At 45.2% G+C, this 24,611-nt stretch overlaps 1 protein-coding gene across 6 annotated transcripts in view; it reads left to right on the top strand.

The window, feature by feature from the left end:
* Positions 1–24,611, top strand: part of Epb41l4a (erythrocyte membrane protein band 4.1 like 4A) — a 210,830-nt gene that overhangs the window by 153,614 nt on the left and 32,605 nt on the right. For all 6 annotated transcript variants that reach the window (XM_063277376.1, XM_006254584.5, XM_006254583.5 and 3 more), the window contains 2 exons: positions 1,225–1,346; positions 21,801–21,891. In XM_063277376.1, coding sequence (XP_063133446.1) covers positions 1,225–1,346; positions 21,801–21,891 — 213 coding nt within the window. The remainder of the gene's footprint in view (positions 1–1,224; positions 1,347–21,800; positions 21,892–24,611) is intronic.

Here is a 24,611-nt window from a genome sequence, read left to right as displayed (position 1 = left end):
GAGACTATGTAGCAAAATTGAATAATAAAGTATAATCTCATTATCAAATGCCCCAGTGGTCTGCATATTTAGTTATATTTTTATGACAAATGGGTTTTCCTCTGTGCAGTGAGGGATCCACTGTCCAAGCCTCTCTGACAGTAGGGCAAGTCTGGAGTAGGTAGTCGTCATCTTCATGTTCCAATAGTAATGTCTTGTCTCCCTATGGAATCCTTCAAGCTTTTCAGGAAGATAGCCTGTGCACACAGAAGCCTCTAAGCCAGAGGGGAGGTTTATTTCGGTTTGCAGTCTCACAGATTTCAGTTGAAGGAGAGCTGCTGGGTCCATTGCTTTGAGTCCTTGGTAGAAGCACCGTGGTAGTGGGGGTGTGGTGGGATGCACAGATGAGCTCATGCTGGAGAGGAGGGGGTGTCAAGGGAAGGGGGGCAGATAGATCTGGGCCCCACACATACACATTCACTCCAAAGGCACCTCGGTTCACCTCCTCCCTTCTGCTCGCCCACCTCCTAGCAGTCTGTTGGGCTATAAACTAACCAATGGATTAATCCACAGTGAGGGGACCGACCTCACAACATAGTCATCTCTTATTTGGGGCCACTGGTCGGAGGCCAGACTGTCAGTATATAAGACTGTGGAGGGGGGGGGCAGAGAGGCAGAGAAGGAGAGGGAGGGAAGCTTAGGCTCTCACAATCCCTGGAGGGTCAGGCCTCTGTGGGCTTCCAGACCTGTTTTCCTACCTGGACATATGGTTTGTTAAGTGGAGAGAGATAATAAATGACTAACTGTGCCACAACTTAGAGAAATCCCACCAATATTGCCAAGGATACTGTCCCATTGTTGCTGTGTGGACATGGGCAGTCTTGTAGAATCACCCCTTGCATGGTTCCCCCACCATGACACGTCTAGTTTTTGGCTGTGGACCTCAAGGCCATCAGCAACGTCTATTTTTAGCCCATTCTCTGACCTAAACCTGAGCCCAGCCTTTGGGAAACCTCCCTCCCTCCTAGTCCCTCGGCAGGCACTTTTCACATGCTCTAAGCCCCTCCCTTAGTTCAGTGCCACCTTCTCAGTAGTCATATAATGGACATCAATTAAAAACCTCGCATGCTTTGTTGAATATGTGCTTTCTTCTTATTTTTTCTTTGCAAGACCCTCTGGCTGGACTGTGTTTAATTCTGTGCCGAATGGTTTTGCTTGTGCTAATCAAAGTGTCGCATTTTCAAGTGGCAGGACAGCTTTGCAAATGAGCCGAGATCTTTCCATCCAACTTCCCCGGCCCAACCAGAACGTGGTGAGAAGTCGAAGCAAGACTTACCCCAAGAGGGTAGCACAGACGCAGCCCGCTGGTGAGTAGTCACCGAACCCCAGGACATCCAAGCATCTAGCATTTTCTTTTAGGCTGGTGTGTGAAACTAGTTCAGGTGGTGACTGGGGTTATATAATCCTTTTATTTATTTATTTACTTTTACTGTTTTATTTTGAACACATGGTACACATGTTTATATGTGTGCAGGTATATGCTAACATTGTGTACATGTGAATGAGGGTGTACACGTGGCAGTGCACACGTGGAAGTTGGGCCAACCTTGGGTGTTGGTCTTCGCTTTCTGTCTCGTTGGAGACAGGGTCTGTTCTTGGTTGTTTATAGCTGCATGTACCAGACTGGCAGAGCTGTGACCTTCTGGGCGTCGTTGTGACTCTGCCTCCCATTTTACTGTAGGAACAAAAGGGTTACAAGTCCACTACCACACCCAGCTTTTACCTGGGGCCAGAGGGTTGTGACTCGGGTCCTTACACTTGTACTGCACATGTTTTGGCCGTCCAGACGTCTCCCACTCTAGTCTCTCTGTTGCTAATACTAGAAATGTTGGTTTGATTCTGGAACATTTCAAACAATCAGTAATTATGATTACTTAACGTTATTGTTGTTATTTCTGTATTTTGGAGGAACAGGGTCTCATATAGCCCAGCCTTGCCTAGACTATGTGGGCAAAGCTGGCCTTGAACTCTTGCTCTTCTGCCTCCACTGTCCAGGTGCTGGGATTGCATGCGTGATCACCACACCCAGACAGTAACTGGTAATCACCACCGAGCAGGTGGACTAGTCCCTCGGACGACTCTCTGTGCCTTCTTTAATGACTAAACTTTGTTTTCAGAGAAGTTTTAAGTGAGTAATTTCCTAATTTAGTGCCTCTGAGATTGAACCAAAATAGCTTCTAATAAAAGATTTTTTTAAAAAAATATAATAAAACGTTGTTGATATAATTGCATGGAGCCCAGAACATTTTTTTTGAAGATTTGTTCATTTTATTTATATGAGCACACTGTAGCTGCCTTCAGACACACCAGAAGAGGCCATCATATCCCATTACAGATGGTTGTGAGCCACCATGTGGTTGCTGGGAATTGAACTCAGGACCTCTGGAAGAGCAGTCAGTGCTCTTAACCACTGAGCCATCTCTCCAGCCCAGAACATCTTTTTTAAAATTACTATTTACTTTTATCATGAAACATAATACAGAAGTACGTGAAATCACGGATACGCATTCATATTTGATTATGGGTATCTGTATGCATATGACGTTTAGCCGCGGTAGTGACGCTCAGAATCCTGAAACGTATCGTCAGCATCCTGTCTCCCCGGTCAGGATTATGTTTAACACACGGTAATTATTCACTTCTCTTTATAACTTTGCTGCTCCTGGAGCCCTTTTCTAAGCACATTTAATTGTATGTTTTCAATGTTGTGTGAATAGGTCATGGGATGTGGGCTTGGTTCTTTTTGTCAGCTTTATGTACAGAACGCCGAGGGCTAAGTATTCACTCTAATGCTTATCGGTTTTCCTATGTTGGTGTTGGTAGTGTTGTTTAGGTATTTTACATTGCTAATATATACGATTTCTTTAATAAAGCCACCCAGTCAGTCAGTTTTAATCTCTGGTGCTCAAAGCTCACAGGATTTTCTCGAAAAGCACCTCTCCAGGTCTTGTCTGGTCCTCTCCAAGCTCATGCAACACCTCCTTTCAGCCTCATAAAAACCCTGCAAGAAGAGAGTGCACTGATAAAAGCAGACTTCCTTCTTACAGCAAAGGAAGCATGGTCCCAGGAGCTGTAAGGACGAGGGGCTTTCTGTTTGAGGATAAGAACCCTGTTCTTTTTAGTCTTTCTACCGCATTCTTTGAAATGAGTTGTTAAGAATCAACTCTAGCCATTGGGTAAGAGCTGGTGTAGCCTGCCTGCCTGTCTGCCTGTCTGTGTGTCTATCTGCTTCCCCTCCTTTTCCTTCTCTCCCCTTCCCTTTTCTTTCCTTCTTTTCCTTCTTTCTTTTACTTCTTTCTAAGACAGTCTCTCTTTTATAGCTCTGGCTGTCCTGGAACTCACTGTGTAGACCAGGCTGGCCTTTGGCTCATAGAAACCTGCCTGGCTCTGCCCCTCAACTGCCATAATTAAAAGGCATTTGCCACCGAGCCTGACCTGACGTAACATTTGATGTTCACTGCTTCGTTCCATGCTCACACCATGAAGGAAGTGAGCAAGTTTGTTGTACGATTTCCTGGATGTAGGAATGATGCCTGATTTACCATCTCTAAAGTCAATTTAATCTGCGGTCTCCTCCTCCCTGTTAGTGTTGAAGACACGATCCTTTATGATGATTCTGTGATGACAAAAGCCCCCACAAGTTAAATGTGCAGTAGAGTGTCTTGCTATGACGCCCATTTCACTGAGAAAGACTGTATGATTCCAAAGACGGGTTACGAGTACTGTGGAGCAGGTCTGCTGTGCCCTGATTTCAGTGTCGTCTTGAGTCCGGTGAGATAGAACACAGAGACAGTCACAAGAAGTGGATGAATTACTACTTATGTAGGAAGCAAAGGGTAAGAGAGGCCTCGATCCCCTGTGAGGTGGCCTCTCAGTGCTTAGTAAAGCTTCCCGGGGCAGGGAGAATCTTAACCGAACTTGCCCCACTCTGCCACACCCGAGGGACTCCAAAAGACAACCTCACTCTGTATTCTGTACTCGAATGGTCACATGAGGCACCGGGCTGAAGCTCAGACCGGACTGGCATCCGAGTGTTCAGGGAAGAGGAGATCTCAGCTGTCCTGGGAAGGACTTTTCTGATTTATGATGCCACCTTCCCTGGGAGGCACAGGGATTAGGGCAGGTGTGTCAGATGCCTCCTAACTTAGCCTGAGGCATTTCCTACACATTTTACAGTTAGTTTCAAAAAGTGCAGATTTCAAAAAGTGGGTTCATCCAGGGTCGCCCAGAGAGTTTTTCCACAATTAACAGTAATCCAGGTAAGTCAGTGTCTTAGGCATAAACTTCTAGTCTTGTAACTGCTGGCCTTATATTTTATTTTAATGTGGTATAATGCCTTTTTTTATGCAAGCAGTATGAAATCCCCTGTGCTAACCGTCCCGTGCTTATGATTAATAAACAAATTTCCTGCTCTATAGTACTTCCGAAGCACCATTTTCCTGTCTTCATGTCCCCCTTTGGTGGTTTTTGTTGGATTGTTTTTAACTGAGTCTAATGAATGCACCCATATGCCCATGTGTGTGTGATCACCCACTGAGCAAGGACCACTTTCCAGGGGCTGCACTCTTCAGAAAGGGTCGTGTTGGCCTCCCTAAGTTGAAGAAAACATTTGAAGAGAGTTCTTCAGTCCTTATGCTCAGCCATCACTGTGAGCTTTCTGTCCAACCCCCCCCCCCCCCAGGCCCTGTGGAGGAGGCCGTCTCCATAAAACTGCTCTGAGAGAGACAGGGAAAGATGGTTCTACAATAAGGCTTCCTAGGCTCAGAATCCCAACCACTTAGAGAATCCATCTTGCTGGCCTGCCTGCTCCTCTCCCTCCCACACTGGTTTACCCAGCTCAGCCTTCCTCTCCAAGCTCCGTTGCTAGGACACAGTCATCACTGGCCAGGAATGAAACAGTCGCATTTGATTTTTTTTTATTTTTAAAACAGGCTGGGGATACAGTGCATTAGTAGAGTGTATCAGGGCCCTGGCTTTTATCCCTAGAGTTGGGAGGGGGAGCTTACAGTTTTTCACTGGCTAAAGGGAACAAAAGTATCACCTTACTAAGTAATCTTGCTACAGTTATTCAGAATATTGGAAAACTTGGACAAAATGGCAGAAACAGAATCTTTTTTTTTCTCCCAATATTGGGGATTGAACCTAGGTCTGCATGCTTCACCACTGATCTGTATCCCCAGGTTTCTTCCTGATTTTTATTTTGGGATACTGGAGAAGTGGCTTAGCAGTTAAGAGTACTTGCTGCTCTTCTTGAGGACCCAAGTTAGGTTTTGAGCACTCGTAGCAGATGGCTCACAGCCACCTGTAACTCCAGCTCCAAGGCTACGTTCAAACACGCCTACATATAACTCAAACACAACAACAACAACAACAGCAATAATAATAATTTTTTTTCTTTGTATTGGTTCAAGCTCCTCATAAGTCGTCCAGGCTGGCCTCAGACTGTTCTACCAGACCAGGCTAAGCAATCTTTAAAATGCAGAGTCATTGTTCTAAGACTCTCCTTGAGTTTGGCAGAAGTGGAGTTGTAGGTTAGAGAAGACAGAGGTTCTTTTTACTGTGATAAGACCAACTGCTGCTTTTCATGGACTGAATTCTATTAATGTGCTCACTGAGGCTTTAGAACTACAGTTTTTGGAATTATCAGCATATACTCTCACCTTGCCATTCCGTATTTTGTGTAATCAATAAATTGAGACAGACGGGAGACAGTCAGTTCTTGTCAGTGTGAGGTTTTAGCTTACTATGCACCTTTTGGTTTGGAAGATGTTCTTTTATTCCTTCAGAAGAGGAAACAATTCAGTTTGCGTAGACGACTCACCCCACTTAACCTGCACCCCAGCTCTCTGAGTTCAGAGAACCTTGTATTTCTCTCTCTGTCAGGAATAATAAATGTCTGGTAGCTTAAAGGTCATTGTGTTTACAATCTGCCAAGCTTAGGCCTTGGCACCTCTGTGAGGAAGTACATTCCAGAGTCAAGACTCTGCACCCCACAGCCTGCTGCCCCACCCAGAAGAGTTCAGTGCCAGGGCAGGCAGCCAGAGCATTCCTGCAGATCAGAGCTACCTCCGTGGATAGAGCACCGGTCTGTGGATCAGAAAGGGAGGTAGGGCAGGAAATATGCATATTTTCACAGCCCCATCTCTGATAAGGTCTTGGCAGGTGGGTTCTTGTCAGAAGTGTCTCCTGTAAGTAGACAATAGGGACAGAATATTTAGATAGAACCTAGACCGAGCCAGAAGAATAATGGCATGGTCTCCCTTTAAAAAATATATTTTATGTGTATGAATGCTTGCCTGCATGTATGCTTGTGCATGCCTAGGCGTCCATGAAGGCCAGGAGAGGGCATTGAATGCCCTGCAACTGGGATTACAAAAGGGTTATAAACTGCAGTGTGGGGATTACAAAAGGGTTATAAACTGCAGTGTGGGTACAGGGAACCAAACCCCGTCCTCTACAAAGGCAGCAAAGCGCTCTAAAGCACGGACTCATCTCTCCAGCCTCCCTGCCCTGCCTTTCTGTGATCTACATGGTACTGCCGCTCCTGTGTCTTTCAGTGGGGTATTTCTAAGAAGTCAAATGCTTCCCCTGGGACCCACTGTCAGCAGCCAAGACTATGTTATTACTCTTCGGGCTCTGCAGAAGGCACTGAGAACACCGTGCTCAAAAGGATGGGGAAATGACTTCCGGGTCAGATTCTTGGGTCTGGGTTACTGCCTGGGCCATAGCAGCAGGAAATAGACCCACTAGTTTTCATGAATCTTCTAGTGTTTATGTGTATTTTTCAGAATTTAAAGTGTGAGTAATTAATTTCATTTAGAAAAATCGTGTGCTGGGCTGGAGAGATGGCTCAGCGGTTAAGAGCACAGATTGCTCTTCCAGAGGTCCTGAGTTCAATTCCCAGCAACCACATGGTGGCTCACAACCATCTGTAAAGGGGTCCGATGCCCTCTTCTAGTCTGAAAACAGCTACGGTGTACTTGTATACATAAAATAAATAAATCTTTAAAAAAAAGAAAGAAGAACCGTGTGCTAAGTGAGTGACAGGTTTGGTTTGTGGACCACCTTTTTGGGTTCCTTGATTGGCAGAGTTAGGGAAAATGGTTGACCGAACCCATGACCATGAGATGCCTTCACCTGTCTTGGTACTCCCAATGAGCTTCCTTAGTAACACCTGGGAGAGTCACATTTTCTTTCAAAACTCCATCACTCTTGGCATGAACATTTTGTTATTAGTACATTGGTCAGCCAACTACAAGGGAGCGATGTCGCTGCACAGATCTGGACCCTAACCAGTGATTCACCTGTGGGTGGCTGCCTGGCATATCTGTTGGGCACATCAGGTAGGTCTGGCCAAAGCAGGAGAGATGGAGAAAGCTTTGATGCTGTGAGGAACAGTCTTACCTGCTGCAGTACAGCTCTGGACTATTGACGTGTCGTGTCCAGAAAGGCATCTATTGGACACTTGCTCTAGCCGCTCAGTGTGTTGGATGGGAATTAAGAGAAACTCAGCATAGCTTGTGGCCATTACATTTTTTCTGGTAATGCAGAGAAAGGGGAATCTGTATATATCAAGGGACTAGTGTATCATCCACCCAAGGCAACATGGATCCAGTAAGTCTAGGAAGCCAGATCTAAATCTGCACTTGGCCTCAGGTCTATGTCACTAAGTATGCAGCATTTAAAAGGCACATAACTACCTTGAGCCTCAGTTTCTTCATCTGTTAAGTGAGGATGTTTACCCTGGCTCCTGGGATATTGTCCTGGAGATAATGTTTCAAGCAAGTTGAACATCTTACTGGGCTTCAGCGGGACCTTGGTACACTTTAGTTTCCTCCTGAAAACAATCCCATCAGTGTTTGAATTATACTTAGGATGGATGCCGTCGTACAAGGATAAGATGACCGTTACTGAACTGTCAGAAGTGGAGGGTGGGGGATGGGAAGAGGCCACGCAGGTATAAAGAATAGGGGTGGAGAAGGAACTTGGAGACTTTGATGTCACTGAAGAAGATTCAGTGTTAAGAGAATTCCAAAGAAGAGGCAGTTCGAGTCTCACTGTTCAGTTTTCTTCCCTTTGTTTCTTGAGATAGAGTTCCAGGCTGCTTGTGAACTCATGGTCATTCTGCCTTAGCCTCCAGAGTGCTGAGAACACAGTTTGACATCTTCCTTATTGGCTTCCTGCTTTTTAGAGCATGCTTTAGTCGGAGCTAATTTCTTTAAATTGTGGTAAGAAAACACATGCTACGGAGGGTAGCATCTTTACAACTTTGAGTGTAAGTTTGACAGTGCAAAGCAAAGCACTCACAGTGTTGTGTGACAATTCCCTAGAACAGTTCCCTTTTGTGTCATCCTCGGTAAACACTCCCCTCCCCTTCTGCCAACCCCCCCCCCCACACACACACACACATTGGCTTCAAGTGCATAACTTCTTGCTGCCCATTTGTAATGGAGACCTACCTGACAATTTTTCAAGTTTCCATAATTAATCATCCTTTCTGTGCCTGGGAGCTTTCCTATGAGAAGGAACTCGATGCTGGTCCTACTGGGTTTGTTTTCACATCAAGCAGACATTACAAAGAGAGCAGGCAAAAGAGGACAAGGGTGCAGAGCGTTGGGAGAACATTGTTTAACACAAAACATGGGGATCCCAGGGCTCTGGATCAGGGAATTCTTAGTAAGCTCAACAGAGCAGGCTGTGTTATAGGCACATCCTAATGACTTAAATACTCAATAGTCAGAAACTGACCTAGGAAGGCACACTGTGTCCAGTACTATGTATCTGTCAAAGGAAAACTGAGAACAGGGTTTGAATTTGTGTCGGTATGAGGCCACTCATGGCCCCATGACACTTGCTATGAATCCACAAGGGACCCACCAAGGAAAGAGAATGTTGTTAACTAAGGTTTAGTGTGCATTCCTGTGTGCCTGGACCTGTACATGAGCTCTGCAGATGGTGTCCCACTCAGTTCTTTTAGGAGATACTATGACCATGGTTTAGGTTAGAAAGTTGGAGCTTGGACTTGCCTGGTAACCACAGAGCCAACATGGCTGCTGTAAGTATATAGAATCCTCTTTGAAATATAGCATAAGCAGGGAATGGGGGAGGGGACTAAGCAGCATGGCCCTGGTAGTGACTCCTATTGTCCCCTTGAATAAAAAGACATACAGGAGTCACAGGTGGGGTATATGTATGTGCACGAGTACACACACACACACACACACACACACACACACACACACACACATGCAGGTGGCTGTATTACAAGCTGGTTATAGTAGACACCTATAAAGCGAAGTGTTTCTGACCAAATGGAGAATGGGGGAAAGATCTGTTTCATTTGAATTTTATTTCATTGTTTCTGTGTTGTAATTTTTAAAAGCCCACTAGATAATTGTCAGGAATGCATTATGCTGGAAAAATGGCTTCAAACATACTTTCATTTCTCCAACAGAGAGAGTCTCAAAAGGCTCTGAGCCAAGGACGCTGATCTAGAAAGCATGCAGTGTGATTTGTAGAGCAAGTAAGGGGATATAGTAGCAGGCCAGCCTTACAGAACGGGAGTGCCAGGAATGTCTCCAGTGTCAAGAAGCCAACTGGACGAGAGGACAAAGAAGGACAAAGGCCTGTGGGCTCAGAGAGGGGAGGGAATGTTACTGAGCAAGGCAGACTTGGGGCTCTGGATCCAGGAATCCATGAGTTCCCAGCAAGTGACCAGCCTAACAAAGTTCTCTCTGCACTGCGAGCAGAGCTGAGTTGCCAGAGCAGGTGTAAGGGATCTCTGTGCCCATTCACGTTAGCCCGGTGTGAGAGAATTACAAACTGTGAACAAGGAGAGAGGGCTTTATTCCTGAGAAGGAAGCGTCCTTGAAGGGTCAGAGGTAGAACAGGGGCTTTGTTGTAGGTAAGGAGCCAAGACCAGAGGAGATGGGGTGATTGCTAAGAGTAACCGGTTCTTTGGCTTAGAGGATATCTAGATTAAAATCACACAGGGCTGGGGACTGGAAAAGTTGAGTGGAAGGAGACTGGAAATGATGAGGACGGAGGATGTGACAGCGCTCACACCTGCTGGGCTCTTCAGGATTGTTTGTGTTTGCTTCTCCTCTCCAGGTCAGCCAAGGACAGGAAAGGGAAGACATTGGTGTTAATTCTCTTCCCAAGGCGTTAGAACAAAGCACTCTGAACCTAGGCTGCGCTGTGGTGGCTGTGCAGACGGTTTCTAGAGAATTAACATGATGCTAACTTTGTTTTGCACAGAATGTGATTTGGGCTCTTCTTTCTTAAAGTAACTCTACTGACATAAAGCCAAGTCTGGGTCTCCAGTTAGTCTCCAGCCTGGGTGCAAGAATGCTCTGAGGGGAATTTAGGCTGCTCGGTGCCTGGCTATCCAAGTCTTTCCCTTGGAAAAGCACGCTGTGAAGACAAAGCAAGAGGCAAGGGGAGAAAGGTTTATGGTTGTAAATGATTTCTGGTCTAACAGACCAGATGTTACAGCATAGTTTCTCACCCCATTGACCATAAGAACAAGGAAGGGTATGTAAACTTTAAGGACCCCTCTTCTCCCTAAAATTCTCTTCTGTTCTCTGGCTTACCTGCCTCAGAGTTGCAAGGATCAAACACAGAAAAGATACAAAAGACTTGAGGAGAAACAATGCTATATGTGTGGTTGTGGCCACTTCAAAGACCTCACAGATGTGTGAAAACTATCATCCCATTGTAAAATATATCTTTGTGGGTCTGGAGAATTGGCTCCGTGGTTAAGAGTGCGTGTTGCTCTTGCAGAGGACCCACGTTCCAGTCTCAGCCCCTACATGGTTGCTCATAACCTCGAATAACTCCAGTCTAAGGGACCTGATACTCTCCGCTGACCTCACTGGGTAGCAGCCACACATGTGCACGTGCATGCATTCAGGCAAAACACTCATAGACATAAAACAACTTCAAATAATTTAAGTTTACTTTTTGTCATTGGGAATATGTAGCATTTTATCTTTCAAAAAGAACTAAAACCGAAACATTTTAGCAGATTCTTTAGGCCCCCCTCTAAGGTTAAATAGAAATCCTTATATCAGCCATAACAACTCATGCTCCCATATTACTTATAAATTATTCTTTTAGTTAAAAATTAACCAGATGACTCTGACATTTTGCCTCTTGGGTTAGCTCCGGTCCCTCTGGGTGAGAACCAGGGAGAGGCGGGCATTACTCCTGGGAGGCTTGTGTAGTTTGTGTTTGCCTTTGACAGCTGTGTTCACACAGCTGTGTTCCCAACTCTTCTTGAACCTCATTGTGCTTTGGAAGCCAGTGGTAGGACTGGCCATGCTTGGTCACTTGTTTGCTGTCCGGATTCATGGGACTGTGCCTTGATTTCAAGTTAGGAAAATGCTTTGCTAGTTAAATACGATCCCAGTGTAGCCCCACTTTTCCCCAGGCAGTGGTTTTCAGAGCTGTCTTGAAATTGTTTGGGGCATAGGATTTCTGAAGCAGATAGCACATGAGATTTACAGCTCTGGTTTACCCTCAGCCTGTGAGCATGTGCATGGCTCTGTTTCTCTTGGTTCTTGATTTCAGTCTGAGTTCAGGGTAGCTAGAGTAGATGCTGTGAGAGGTGAGGCAGGAGAGAAAGGAACGACATTCACTGCAGCTGGAAGTGTCCTGTTTAGCACGTGGAGTTCTTGGCTCTGTGATTTCTAACTAGAGGGCAGACCAGACAGCCCTGGGTTAGTGTGGCCTTGTTTGTTGTACGGAACTCTCAGACCCCTCCAGAGAAGGTGACTTGGAATGCAGTGGACTGGTCCCTTAGCTCCACAGAGCCAAGCATCAGGGGCTGTGCTGTGGTCCCTTGTCCTGCACGTAACAGCTGGTTTGCAGAGAAAGGAAAATGGGGTTGACCTTAGGAAACACTGAGGATGGAACTGCTTTGAACACAGGGGAAGGGAGACTTAGTATCAGTGAGTTACAGTCTGTGAGATCCTTCAGAGTCTTCACCTTGATTCTCTTTTAAATCAGAGCTGGCTTTGTCACTGGACCACTTAGTAACACTGTAAAGGAGATAGTCTTGTTTCTTTCTTTTTAATTAATGAGGAGACCAAAACAATTGTTAAGAATCCTCAGTGCTCATTCAAAAGTGGACAGACAAGTACAGACTAGGATTTGAATCCAGATCTTTAGGATGCTAGGGAACATTAATAAAAAAAAGTATAAAAATTTAAAAGTAAAGCATCTAGAATTACTTGAAAATACGCAAACCTGCTTTCCCCTCATGTTATATGATTTATTATTTCAGCAGGTACAACTTGCTTAGATTTCTCTCTCTCTCTCTCTCTCTCTCTCTCTCTCTCTCTCTCTCTCTCTCTCTCTCTCTCTGTGTGTGTGTGTGTGTGTGTGTGTGTCTGTGTGTGTGTGTGTGTCTGTGTGTGCCTATGTGTCAGGGTAGAGGGAGCTGTGCCAGGTATGCCATATGTGGAGGTCAGAAGACAAAATGTGGGAGCCAAGCCTCTTTCTACATCATTGGATTCTGGGGATTGAACTTGAGTTCTTAGGCTTGGCAGCAAGCCCCTGTACCTGCTGAGCCAACTTGCAGCCCCTAGCGGATATTTCGCTGATTTATGAAGGAACAGCAAGTCACTCTGCTGGAACTCGATTTGTACTAGTCTCAACTGGTCTCGAACTTGTGCTTCTCTTGTCTGGCTTTAGAGTGCTGGGCCTCACAGAGCTGAATTATCATGTTTGGACTTTCTGGAAGAAATGATCTAAGGTTTGGGGGATGGTGTTTTGTCAGGCAATTACATGTCAGTTGCAGTGGGCTCTGGGGCACTGGAAGTGTTTGTTCAAGGATGTTCCCTTTTGTTCCCACCCTTTTCTCTTCTCTTCTGCTTTGAGGTGGGTGCTTATTTGTGCTGGGTAAAAGATTTATTAACGTATGGTCAGTCTGATTAGATGCATTCTGGGAAACTACTGTGTACTCCCTCTGTGTGAGTGCTTGGCATTCCAAACATAGCTGCCCAAATTGGAAAAGGAAGGAAAACCGAAAACTTTTTATGTGTTCACATTCAAGCCTTAACTTTACCGCAAAAGACACCTGTTAGCTTCTTATTTAGCAAGAATTTATCGAGCGCCTCTGTGGCATGTGACCCTATTTCATGCAGCAAAATAAATAAATAATAACAAACAAACAAACATGGCTACTCATCTGTACAAGTTACAGACACAAGACTTCAGCACTGGTAAACGCTATGCCAAGGACTGTCTATAAACCGTCTTACTTAATCCTCTTCGTTCACTGTGTAAGTGGTTGATGGTCGGTAGAGAGCAGAGACCAGGAGGTTCAAGGTCATTAGATCAGATAGTAGTGGGCAAATTGGCAAAGATGAGAAACAGATCTATATGTTGTATCCGCATGCTTAACCCCTTACAGCTTTCCCCTGTTAAAACACAGTTCAGGCAGGCAGGCAGGCAGATAGACAGATAGGCAGGCCATGCCAAGTGTCAGTGAGGCTGACTGAGCGAGGAGAGGGGCTCAGCAGTTAAGAGTGCTGGCTGCTCTGTCAGAGGACAGAGATTAGGATTCCAGCACCCCTGTGAGGTAGTTTACAAAGGATCTGAAGCTGCCTTGTGGCTTCAGTCAGTATACATCCTCAGACACACAGATAAATAAAACAATAAAGTATAAAATAAAATAAAATAAAATAAAAGTCTTTAACAACAATAACAAAGGCCAGGCATGATGGTTATATCTTTAATCCCAAAAGACAGGGGTGGATCTTTGTGAGTTCAAGGTCAGCTGTAGCTATGTCTCAACAAATAACAACAACAACAACAGCAATGCCAACAAATCCCTAGAAAAAGCAAGGAAGATAATTTAAGTGTGGCTTGAGGTGATGGTGAAAGAAGCCATTTTGAAAGCTGGTGTAGTAGGTCTCCAGCTGGTATATGCATTTCCTAGAAGAGTATTTAGGAAGAAAAATGAATAAAATTTTAAAATCATCTGTAGGATAGTAGCTGAGGTGTATATAATAAAATGTAGTTTAGAAGGCAGAGGGCGTGGCTTTTGTTTGGTTTTTACTTTTTACTCCATGCTCCTGTCTGTGTGTCTGCCTCCACTTCTCTCTCCAGGCCCCGCCCCTCCCCATCCATGTCTGTATCCCTCTCTGAGGCAGGCGGGCAGGGTGAGGGATAGATAGTAACACCTTGCTTCTGCTGTTTTCTTCAACTCTAAAGAGCCCTCCCTGGTGTGGTACTAGACATGCTGGCTCTTGTCCCCAGTGTGCCCCTTGCAGTAGATCATCCCATATTGTACAAAGGGAAACCAAGCTCTCCTCCAAGTGAAGTCTATGTTTCCGTGTCTTTAAACCTCCTTGGTTGGTGTTGGGGAAGTAAAGATTCTAATGACCAAGTAACCTTTCCTTCCTAAGTCATTTTCTCATTATGACTTAACACAGATGAAGGACCCAGTGGACCTGTCACCTAATAGAATATTCAAGAATCGTTGCTTATAATGTGTCACCCCCAGATTTGTAAGTGTTAGAGATGCTTTGGGATGTCAGTCTGACCCTCACTTTGCCCAGCACTTTTTATCTCTACTTGCTTATGTGCACAAGAAGCATTAAAAACCAATGGGATTAAAGCGGTAATAGAGTCATCGTTAAACTGCTTCACTCTCACAAAAAGTAAATTTTTTTAAAGATAAGATTTCACTGTGTATCCGTCATTGTCCTGGGACTCTCTTTGTAGGACAGGCTGGCCCTACAAACTCACAGAAATCTGCCTGTTGCCACCTCCTGAGTGTTGGGATTAAAGGTGTGCACTACCACACCCAGCCAACAGTAAAATGGAAAACAAATATTTTGTTATTTATGTGTGTGTGTGTGTGTGTGTGTGCGCGCGCGCGCGTGCGCGTGCACGCACGTGTACATCTGGGTGCCTGTAGAAGCCAGGCCAAGGCATCAGATCTGCTGGAGCTGGAGTTACAGGCAGTTGTAAGCTGTTGCTGTGGGTGCCGAGAACTAACCTCTAGTCCCCTGAAAGAGAAGCAAGAGACCTTAACTGCGTAGCAGTCTCTCTAGTTTCCCCAAAGTAAAATTTGTCCCTTTTGTTTGTGTTGCTTTTCTGACAGGGTCTCACAGTGTAGCCTTGGCTGGCCTGGAGCTTGCTATATAGACTAGGCTGTTCTCTGACTAAAAGAGATCTATTTTAGATCACACTGCTTCCAGAGTGCTGGGATTAAAGGAGTACACACCAGAACTGGTCCAAAAGTAGATTTCTTAATTCGGATATAATACAAGTAACAATTAGGAAAACGAGACCCATTTATCTCATAAGGCTCTACGTTCTAAGGACCAGAGAGCTCCCTCGTCTGTTAAGAGTGCTTGCTGCCCTTGCAGAAGACACCGGTTTGTTGCCAGCATCTGTATCAGGTGACTCCTACTTTCCTGTCACTCCAGTTTCAGGAGATCCAGTGTCTTCTGGACATCAGGATATATGGAGTGTAATAAGCTTATGCAGGCACATAAATACAGACATAATCAATAAATATTTAAAAGAACTGTTGTAGATTTCTACCCCGTCTTTAACCATTTAGTTAAAAGACACACACCCCTTTATATTTACAATAAACCTTAGTCAGCACAAAGAGCTGGGCACCTATCTACCCTCTATGATAGTAAATCCATTTCCTGTTGATAAAACTGAGTTTTTCCTATGCCTCATCTGAGCTTCTCTTAACTCCAGTTGGCCATCCCTCGGGGGCACATTTTCAAGACTCACCTAACTCTTGGCAGCGTCTCCTCCATTTACCTTCTCCCCCATTGTGGACCTCCTCTGACCCCCTAAACCCAGGAAGGAACCGTAAACCCCACCCATGTCTCTTCTGCCCATCTTTTGGCTGCTAGCATCTTTATTCGCCAATCAGAAATAACTTGGGGGGGCAGGGTCACATTGTGTCACTTGGGTCAACCTGTAGACTCTCTCGTCTCTGGGACAACCAGGTCTGGAGGAGCCAGTATTGTTAGCATTAGAATTCAGGCATCAGTTGACTTTCTGTGTTTAATATTTTGTCAACATTAGTATTACTGTGGCATATTAATTCAGAAGTCAATTTCATGTGTGCTTCTGTGTGTGTGATATACATTTATAGTGTACATGTATGTGGTATATGGGTCTGTACATAAAGGTGTGAGGACCAAAGGAGGATGTCAGGTGTCCTGCTCTGTCACTCTACCATAGTTCTCTGAGACAGGGTCTCTCTCAGAGCCTGGAGCCCACTAGCTATCTTTACTAGAAGCCACAGACATCAACACAGATCTCTCCTGCTGCATGGCCATGGACCCAGACGTGGCCCTCAGTGGCAGTGTGAGCTGGGATTTCACTGTCACCTCACATGGTGGGACAGGGTACTATGTACAAGCTGCTCATGATGCTCAAATGTGCTGCTTCTCTCTTGCTTCCACCTGTCCATCACATATGTACACATTGTAGTGTTTGTGCCATGGGAGGGCTACACGGGTGGTGGGCCACTGGGTGTCCTCCTTCTCCCACACTGACAAGTGGACCACCAAGGTCTACTTTAAAAAGGTTTGTTTAGGGCTAGAGAGATGGCTCAGTGGTTAAGAGCACTGACTGCTCTTCCAGAGGTCCTGAGTTCAAATCCCAGCAACCACATGGTGGCTCACAAACATCTGTAATGAGATCCGATGCCCTCTTCTGATGTGTCTGAAGACAGCTATGTTGTACTTATGTAATAAATAAATAAATCTTTTAAAAAGGGCTTATTATCACCCAGGCCTAGATCCATGGCTTTGAGAGTTGGCCCACACCTACATCTTCCCTATCTCTGAATTCATGGTGTGTGTGAAAGGGCTGGCTCTTTAGATCCAAAGCTGCAGGCTCTCCATGGCACAGGGCAAAAACAAGATGTCCTAGAGGAGTCCCTGGAGGGTCCAGTATAGATAGTGTAGCATAAACAAAAGGCCTCAAACCAGACCAGTGACTCATGCCATGGACATTTATAAGTGAAGGAGTGGGACTGAAAGGCTGTACTGTGGAATCACTGTGAACTTCCATGGCGAGATTGTTTCTCTGCTTTTTTTTTTTTAATTTTTTAAATTTTTTTGCTGCAAGGGCAGAGGGGAAGTTGGGGCACATGATGTGAAAATCACAAAGAATCAATAAAAAGGCTTGTTTTGTCTTTGTTTGTTTGTTTTTTAAGTAACCCTTGGGGATGGAGAGATGGCTTAGTGGTTAATAACTCTTGCTGCTCTTCTGGAGGACCAGGGTTCGATTCCCAGCACCCACATCAATCATCCCATGACTGACAGTAACGCTACTTCCAGGGGCTCTGGGCACTGTCACCATCTTCTGGCTTCTGGGCACTGAACACATGGTGCTTGGACATGCATGCAGACAAAACAGCCATGTGTGTAATAAAGTAAATTTTAAGCTCACCTTTATATACAGGTATGCGTTCTTGGTGTACCATAACTTGGTGTTCTTTGAGTGGCCCAGTTCCCTCCACTGAAGGAGTCAATCCTATGCCTGAGGTTTGAGAGAAGGTGGCTAGGGAGGTTTTGCTGTCCTGTACTTTAAGATGTAGGGTCCTATTGGGCTTTGAGGGCATTACCAATATCCTAAGGAATTTATATACCAGCTCTTTCTTCCTGTGTCACAATTTATGCCCTGAAATCACAACGAAAGTAATTGGTATCTGGGAACATGATACGATTTGATTCCAGAGATCAAGGGCTCTTTGTGGGCCCTGAAGGTTGAATGACAGGTGCTTCAGGTTGATGGTGGGCTCTCCAACACGAGTGCAGTTTACTGAGGAGTTAAACTCAAGCCTCCCGGAGGGAAGGCTGCACACTGTCTTGTTTGGAACCTGGCGTTCTAAGCAGTAGAGGGGGGTAAAAATCTCGGGCTACCTGTGGCTCCGTGTGTGAGCATCCTTCTGGAGGACTGGCAAAAACAGGCCTTTGTGTTCATGTACCTCTCCTCCCTAAGTGATTGTGCCAGTAAGAAGGGAAGCCAAATACCCAGGCTGAGCTGTGTTGTGCTAGGGAAGAGGAAGCTGCAGACAGATGAACTCTGGAAGGTTCCTTTGTGCATTGACGTATTTTCCTGCCACTCCCATGCGTTTAATCTTCCCTCTAGCGTGTTGGTAGATGCCTTGTTTGATCTCCTAGTTGTCATGAAGCAAATCGATGTTGAAAGTCGGTACGTCTATAGAGAGGAGGTAGATGTGGTTAAATGGCCGTCTTGGGACTTTGAAGCCAGAAACTCTTAAGACGGCAGGGACCCTTTTGTCTGGATGAGCTGACATCAGGAATTTGAACTTTAAATAATCATCCGTTGGATGCAGAAACACTGCCAGTTTCCAGCCCTCGTGTTTCAAAACCGGCTTCTGTTGTACACTTCAGTGAGGCTGTGTTCTGCCAGATGCAGACCTTCCATGGTAATAGGGAGAAGGTTGTCTTTGGATCATTTTGGTGTTTGACTGTAATCTCTGGAATTAGAAAAGGGGACCTTTTATTTTGCTAATTTATTCTACTTTGCCATTTTATCCCATAGTACTCAGAGATAACTAAGGCAAGGTGACTTTGTACTGCCAATCTGGGAATAAAACTGAAACAGTTCCAAGGGCTAGCTCAGTTTTCTTCCTAACTACATTGTTTCTTCACATAGCTTGTGCTGGAGTAGATTCAATAAAACTCCCAGATCTCTTGTGTGAACAACACCATGATGTATTGCAATATTTTTTTTGTCCTAAGTATATAGTTGCTTATTTTTAATCAAAGGGTAGGGAAAGGATAAAATAGGATTAAGTAAAATAGAATTAAACATAAAGATTTACAAATGGGGTGGGGCCGTGCTGGAGAGGCGTCTCGGCAGTCAAAGAGCTCTGCAGAGGACACAGGTTCAGCTCTGCAGAGGACCTCACGGTGGCTCCCAAGCATCTGAAACTCCAGGTGCAGGGCATGTGATTTCCTTTTCTGCCTTCTGCAGGTAGCAGGCATGCACATGGTACACTACCGCCTTCAAGCACAAGAGTCATAGTAGAACAGAAAAGTCAGTATTTTTTAAGTCTACAAATTGATACTTGACAGTAGCTAAAAGAAATTGTTCATGTGGCACAAACGACTTCTGTGCAGGCACTCCACGTCCTTTTGTTTTCCCTGCATATGTTTTTCTCACCAAACATGGGGTTCTGTTTTCCAATACCATGTGCTCACCTATTCCAACTCTAAATGAATAGAAATGGCAGTGTGTGTGTGTGTGTGTGTGTGTGTGTGTGTGTGTGTGTGAGAGAGAGAGAGAGAGAGAGAGAGAGAGAGAGAGAGAGAGAGAGAGAGTTTAACAGAGTCTCAGTCGCTCTATTTTACCAATGAAGACTTGGGAGCCAGATGCTGGGGTGCAAGCCGGCTAGCTCAGAGAGGCAGAGAAAGCACCCAGCCGACCTTCCTCCTCAGCCCATGCCTCTCCAGGAATGCCGTTCTCTCAGAAAACCTCCTTCAAACTCATGACTCTCCCTTCTACTTCCTGTGTGTCTCTCTGTCCGTCCTCCTGACTCCCTCTTACTTACTATTTTTTTTTTAATAATCCTAGCCACACCAGGACTAAACGCAGGTTTTTTTCCCAGGAAATAACAGTCTTGGGTTCACAATGTGCTCAAATATCCTGCAACCACACTGAGTCACATCAGAGTTTTGACCGTGGTCTGACAAGTGTCATGTTAGAAATTATGTACAATTCTACAGTAGTAAAATAAACGTTTTCTCATTGAAAATGCATGCATGCTCATCCTCAAATCTTGACATCACAAGATGGCTGAAGAATTGTCCCTAAGTCAAGTAGCTAACTAGATCTGGGCAAGTTGATTCTTCCTGGACAACTGCTCCTACTGAACTGAAGGACAGGACCACGTAAGCACCTGTGGCCAGCAAGGCCATCTGAGACACAGCGGAGTAAAGGTGGACACGGTCTAATCAAAGCTGTGTGCCCGGCTAACCCAGACTCGCTCTCATCTCTCAGACTCACTAACCGTTCTTAGTCTAACAGCCAATTGTTTGGGAGAAAGTCAAGTTTCTTACTCACTTTCATCTAGTTTCCTCTAACCATTTCTCCTGAAATTTAATAAGTAGGTAGTCAAGTCTCTCGCTCCATCTCCCAGTTGACCTTTAATTTATATTGACTCATGCTATCTGTACAAGGCATTTAGATGGCAGATAGAAAGCAACACGCAAGTGTGTTGGGGTGGGGGAAGATTTAAATCTTGCTGGCTGAGCTGATAACGTTTCAAGCAGATTGACCGGGGAGCTATAGGGTTAAACGTTCTGGGTTTTCCTTTCGTTTTTGTTTTTAGACTTATTTATTTTATTTTTACATGCATGAATATTTTACCTGCGTATATGTATGTGTACCACATGCATGCTTGGTGCCCATGGAGGTCATCAGAGGTTGTTAGATACCCTGGAACTGGAGTTAAAGGTGGTTGTGAGCCATTCTGTGGGTGCTGGGAACCAAACTCAGGTCCTGCAAGATAAGTCAGTGCTCTTGAACACTGAGCCATCTCTCCAGCCCCTAAAACTCGTATCTGTATATTAAAATGAAGTGTTATTGGTGTCTACTTTACCGGGCTATTTTGTTAGCTTCGTCAGCTACTTCTGTGACTCACCTACCTCTCGCTTAGTGTTGAGTAGGCACTGGCTTGGTCTCTGTCTCTGAAGATGCCCGTAAGGAACAGCCCTAGAGAAGATATTTCCGCCTGCCACTCATTGGCTGGCTGACCATCCCATCTAAACCTTCTCCTCCTAGAGAGGTGCGTGCTGGAGAAAAGTCACCACCAGGGCCACACAAGTCCTTCCCAGTCTCTGCCTTCAGATAAGAACCCAGACTTCATAACCAGAATCCCTGCAAAGTGTCTGCTGTGGGCTCCCTCTGCTGGCCCATCCAGCCTGCATGCAAATCAGTGGTGGGATAAACTTAAAAATTTAGCTTTAGATTCCGAGGCATGTTTTGTAAAAGATATATTTGAAAACTTTCTTTGGCATATGAAGACACATGACACGTGCTCGTGTCCCTTCTTGCCGTCTGCACTTTGAGATGGAATGCTCTCACAGGTTTCAATTTGGGGGAGTTTCACTGTGATTTTAAGTGGGACCAGTCGTGACAGGCGGAACCACTTTACAGCACGGTCCCAAAGAACTGGAAATGTGTTATGTTCCAATATGGTAGTGAATATTCCAGAATCTTGTTTTTCAGAGTCTGTTTATTTTTAAAGTCAATGATATGAGAACTTATTAATATTCTTCAAAGGTCATAGCTTAGACTCCTGGGGCAGCACTGTATGTATCAAATAGTAATATCTCAGGTCTCTTGAGTGGTCAATCATTTATCTGGAGTCATAATCTATCAATAAAATGTGCCACAAATGACCCCACATCGCATTTTCTTTCTTTCTTTTTGTGTGAGAGTATGCCTGTGTGTTAGACTATGGATGCATTTGTGGAGACCAGGAACTTGGAGCTTTTCAATTAGGATAGGGCCTGCCTGTGTCTACCTCTCCAGCATTGGGACCACAAACACCTTTCATCATGTTTGAGATGAGCTCTGGGAACCAAGTCTGGTCCCCGTGCTTGCATGCCACCCACTTTCCTGACTGAACCACCGGACCAGCCATAAACTTGCATCTACAGATAGTCATTGAGGGCCTTTATGTTTCCCTCCCCACAGTCTCCGGTCATCCATCTTTCCTCTCCCTTTGTTACTAGGATCCAACAGCATCAATCGGATGACTGCAAACTTGGAAAACGGGGAGAATGAAGGAACCACCAAGATCATTGCGCCCTCACCAGTGAAAAGGTCAGTGTGTGCGGTATGTGATCTATGAAAGGTTAGCAAGGCTAAGAATCGATTCACTTTGGTAATTAACTGATTAGCACTTTTAACCCACCCAGGGACTCTAGTAGACAGTGTCTAAGCCAAAAAATGTATTACGTCAGCAAAAGTCAGTCACTGGAACCTGTCTCTCATGGAGGAAGTCACAGACCGTATGCGTGCCCGGTCTGCAGCGTGTATCAGCACACTGAAAATTCCATGTGGTCTTTAAAATCGTAGTGCAATGGACTAAACTTCAATTTTAAGAGACAGTATTCCTCACAGTGGTGCCCTGAGCACTGGGATGAGGTCAGCAGCTTTAGAGACCCCAGGGCCTCAGCATTCAGAGGTTGCATATGTATGAAGACCCGCCATGTTCCTGGGCATTAGTTTCCCAGGGCCATTCCCACTGGAAAAAACCTCCTCTTAATATCCTATATGAATTGGTTCCTGAAAGATCTGCTTTGTTCTCTGTTAAGGGAGTTTTAGAGAAAATTTTTCCGGTCTCCAATTACATCCATGGAGGAGAGTTATCAGCACACAATGAGCAGCTTTGAGGGGCTCACTTTGCCTGTAGCGGCTACCCTACTTGCATCATGGAGAGGCGATCCCAACAGTCAGAGCTGTGTGCTATGCAGGGATGCCTTAGCCTATCCTCCACTCCATTCTCTGTTAGTTGACAATGGCGCCTTCATTCAACTGCTCTCAGTGACTCTGAGGCATGAAGCCCAATTCCAGTAAGAAAATTACAAAAATACGAAGATTCCAGAGCTGCGAAGTTTCCCCTTACACTTTTTTGGGCCTGTCTCCTTTTCTTCAGTTCTGGGACATTCTCCTTACAAATCGACCTTTTGGAAGGACACATTCCTCACCTTTGAACGTGTCTTCCTTCACTGTTTCCCTAGTTGGACTTGCACTGCTGGGTGGAGGTAACTACGGCTGCAGGTTCAGGGCTTGCTCATGATATAGCCGACATAAGAACAGCGATCTTCTGTGAAATTCAAACCTCCAAGCCTCATGGAGATAAACCAGTCCCCTTTGCAACCCACTGTGCTGCAGATGAGAAGGAGTTCAGGAAGGGAACACAGTTACTGTGTCACCTGGGATTTTGTCACTCTTTAACAGTCGGCTGCTTGTGGTCGTTTCATCTCTCGTCTTCCCTGCCTCCCTCTCCCCTCCTCAGTTTTCCTTCCTAACTTAGTAAACACATACACTTTGTGCTACTGTACTAGATCTTCACCGGCCTTCTTCTTCTTTCTCAGTTCAAAAGGGAAGTATTTACTTTGAAAGCTTGAGCTTTGAGATTTTGGTTTTAAATTATTGAGCAATATATTGAACCTATGTAAAACATGCCTACTATCTACTAAACCTTTGATGCGTGTGCCCTGGTCGGATGTACCTTGTGCAGGTGTATGGTTATTCCTGTGCGGATAGAGTGTCCCAACAGATGTTTGTTACTTTTGTGTTCACAACACCCTTGTCACTTTCTCTGGTTTCTCCCCATGTTGCAATTGCTAAGAATTCTGCTAGGGCCCTATTCTGTAACAACACCCAGATCCCTCTAAGGACCAGGATTAAACGTGGATTAGCAACTAAGTAACTCTTTTTCTCTGCAAGCTAAGACTCCAGAGGAAGGGAGAAGTGACCCCTGTGTCCTTCCGCTGGTCTCTTCTGTTTCCCTAGGTGTGCCTGGACAATTTGTTGGGCTTGAGTAACTACTCAGTTATATTTACATTCTTAGGGCAGAAAGATGATACTGGGTCAGGAAATGGTACTCAGAAGTCATTCTGATCCGGAAGGATGGAGCCAAGATATCCGGAAGCTAGACAGAGGTCAGATAGGGTAGCCTGATCCTCCCCAGAGTTAACTTTCAGTCCTTCAGAGCCAAACTTGGAGCCAGGGAGTCTGGCTACTGCTGTAAAGTCTGCCTAGCCTCATGTGAATGGGTGCCCTGTGTCTTAGTTAACCTTTGTATTGTTGTGACAAAACACTTTGACCAAGGGAACTTATAAAAGAAGACATTTAGTTTGGGGTTTGGAGTTCCAGTGGATTAAATCTGTGGCCATCATCCTGATAGAAAGCAGGCAAGCAGGTACGGCACTGGGGCAATAGGTGGGAGCTTGCTTCTGGTCTGTAAGCTCGACGCAGAGAGAGCTAGCTGGGAAGAGCCTGGGCTTTTGAAGTCTCAGTGCATCGGTAACACACCTCTCCAAACTGCTCTACCAACTACGGGCCAAGTATCTAAACACAGGAGCCTATACAGGCCAGTTTCGTTCAAACCACTACACGCAGCTTCTCCTCCCTTTCAGCTTGCTGCCTTTCTCTACCTGGTGGCAGCTATTGCTTCTCTTCCTGGGAAGGACTCTCTCCCCTCTCCTCCTTCCCACGCCCACCATTAGGCAAGTATTCTCTCTTGTGGAGCAAGACTCCAGTTCAATCCGAGAGCAGTTGGTGAGCCCCATCAGTATTCCAGTGTTCCACTTGTGGGCACATGTTGCCCGGCAGGCCAGTATCACAGAGCTCAAACCTCTCCTGGGTAAGTCTCCCGCTGGCTTTCCAACCCAGTGGCCTACACAGACACTATGAAAGCTGGTCAGGAGGAAGAAGGTTTCCAGATCATTCTAGCTTGGTTTCTGTATATACTGCAACCCAGTTGTGTTACTTCCCATTACCGTCTAGTTATGGCGGCAAGCAAGAGCAATGGC

Source organism: Rattus norvegicus, chromosome 18, assembly GCF_036323735.1.
Source record: "Rattus norvegicus strain BN/NHsdMcwi chromosome 18, GRCr8, whole genome shotgun sequence".
Taxonomy (NCBI): Eukaryota; Metazoa; Chordata; class Mammalia; order Rodentia; family Muridae; genus Rattus; species Rattus norvegicus.
Note: the sequence above shows the minus strand (reverse complement) of the source record. Positions and strands in the feature narration are given on the sequence as shown.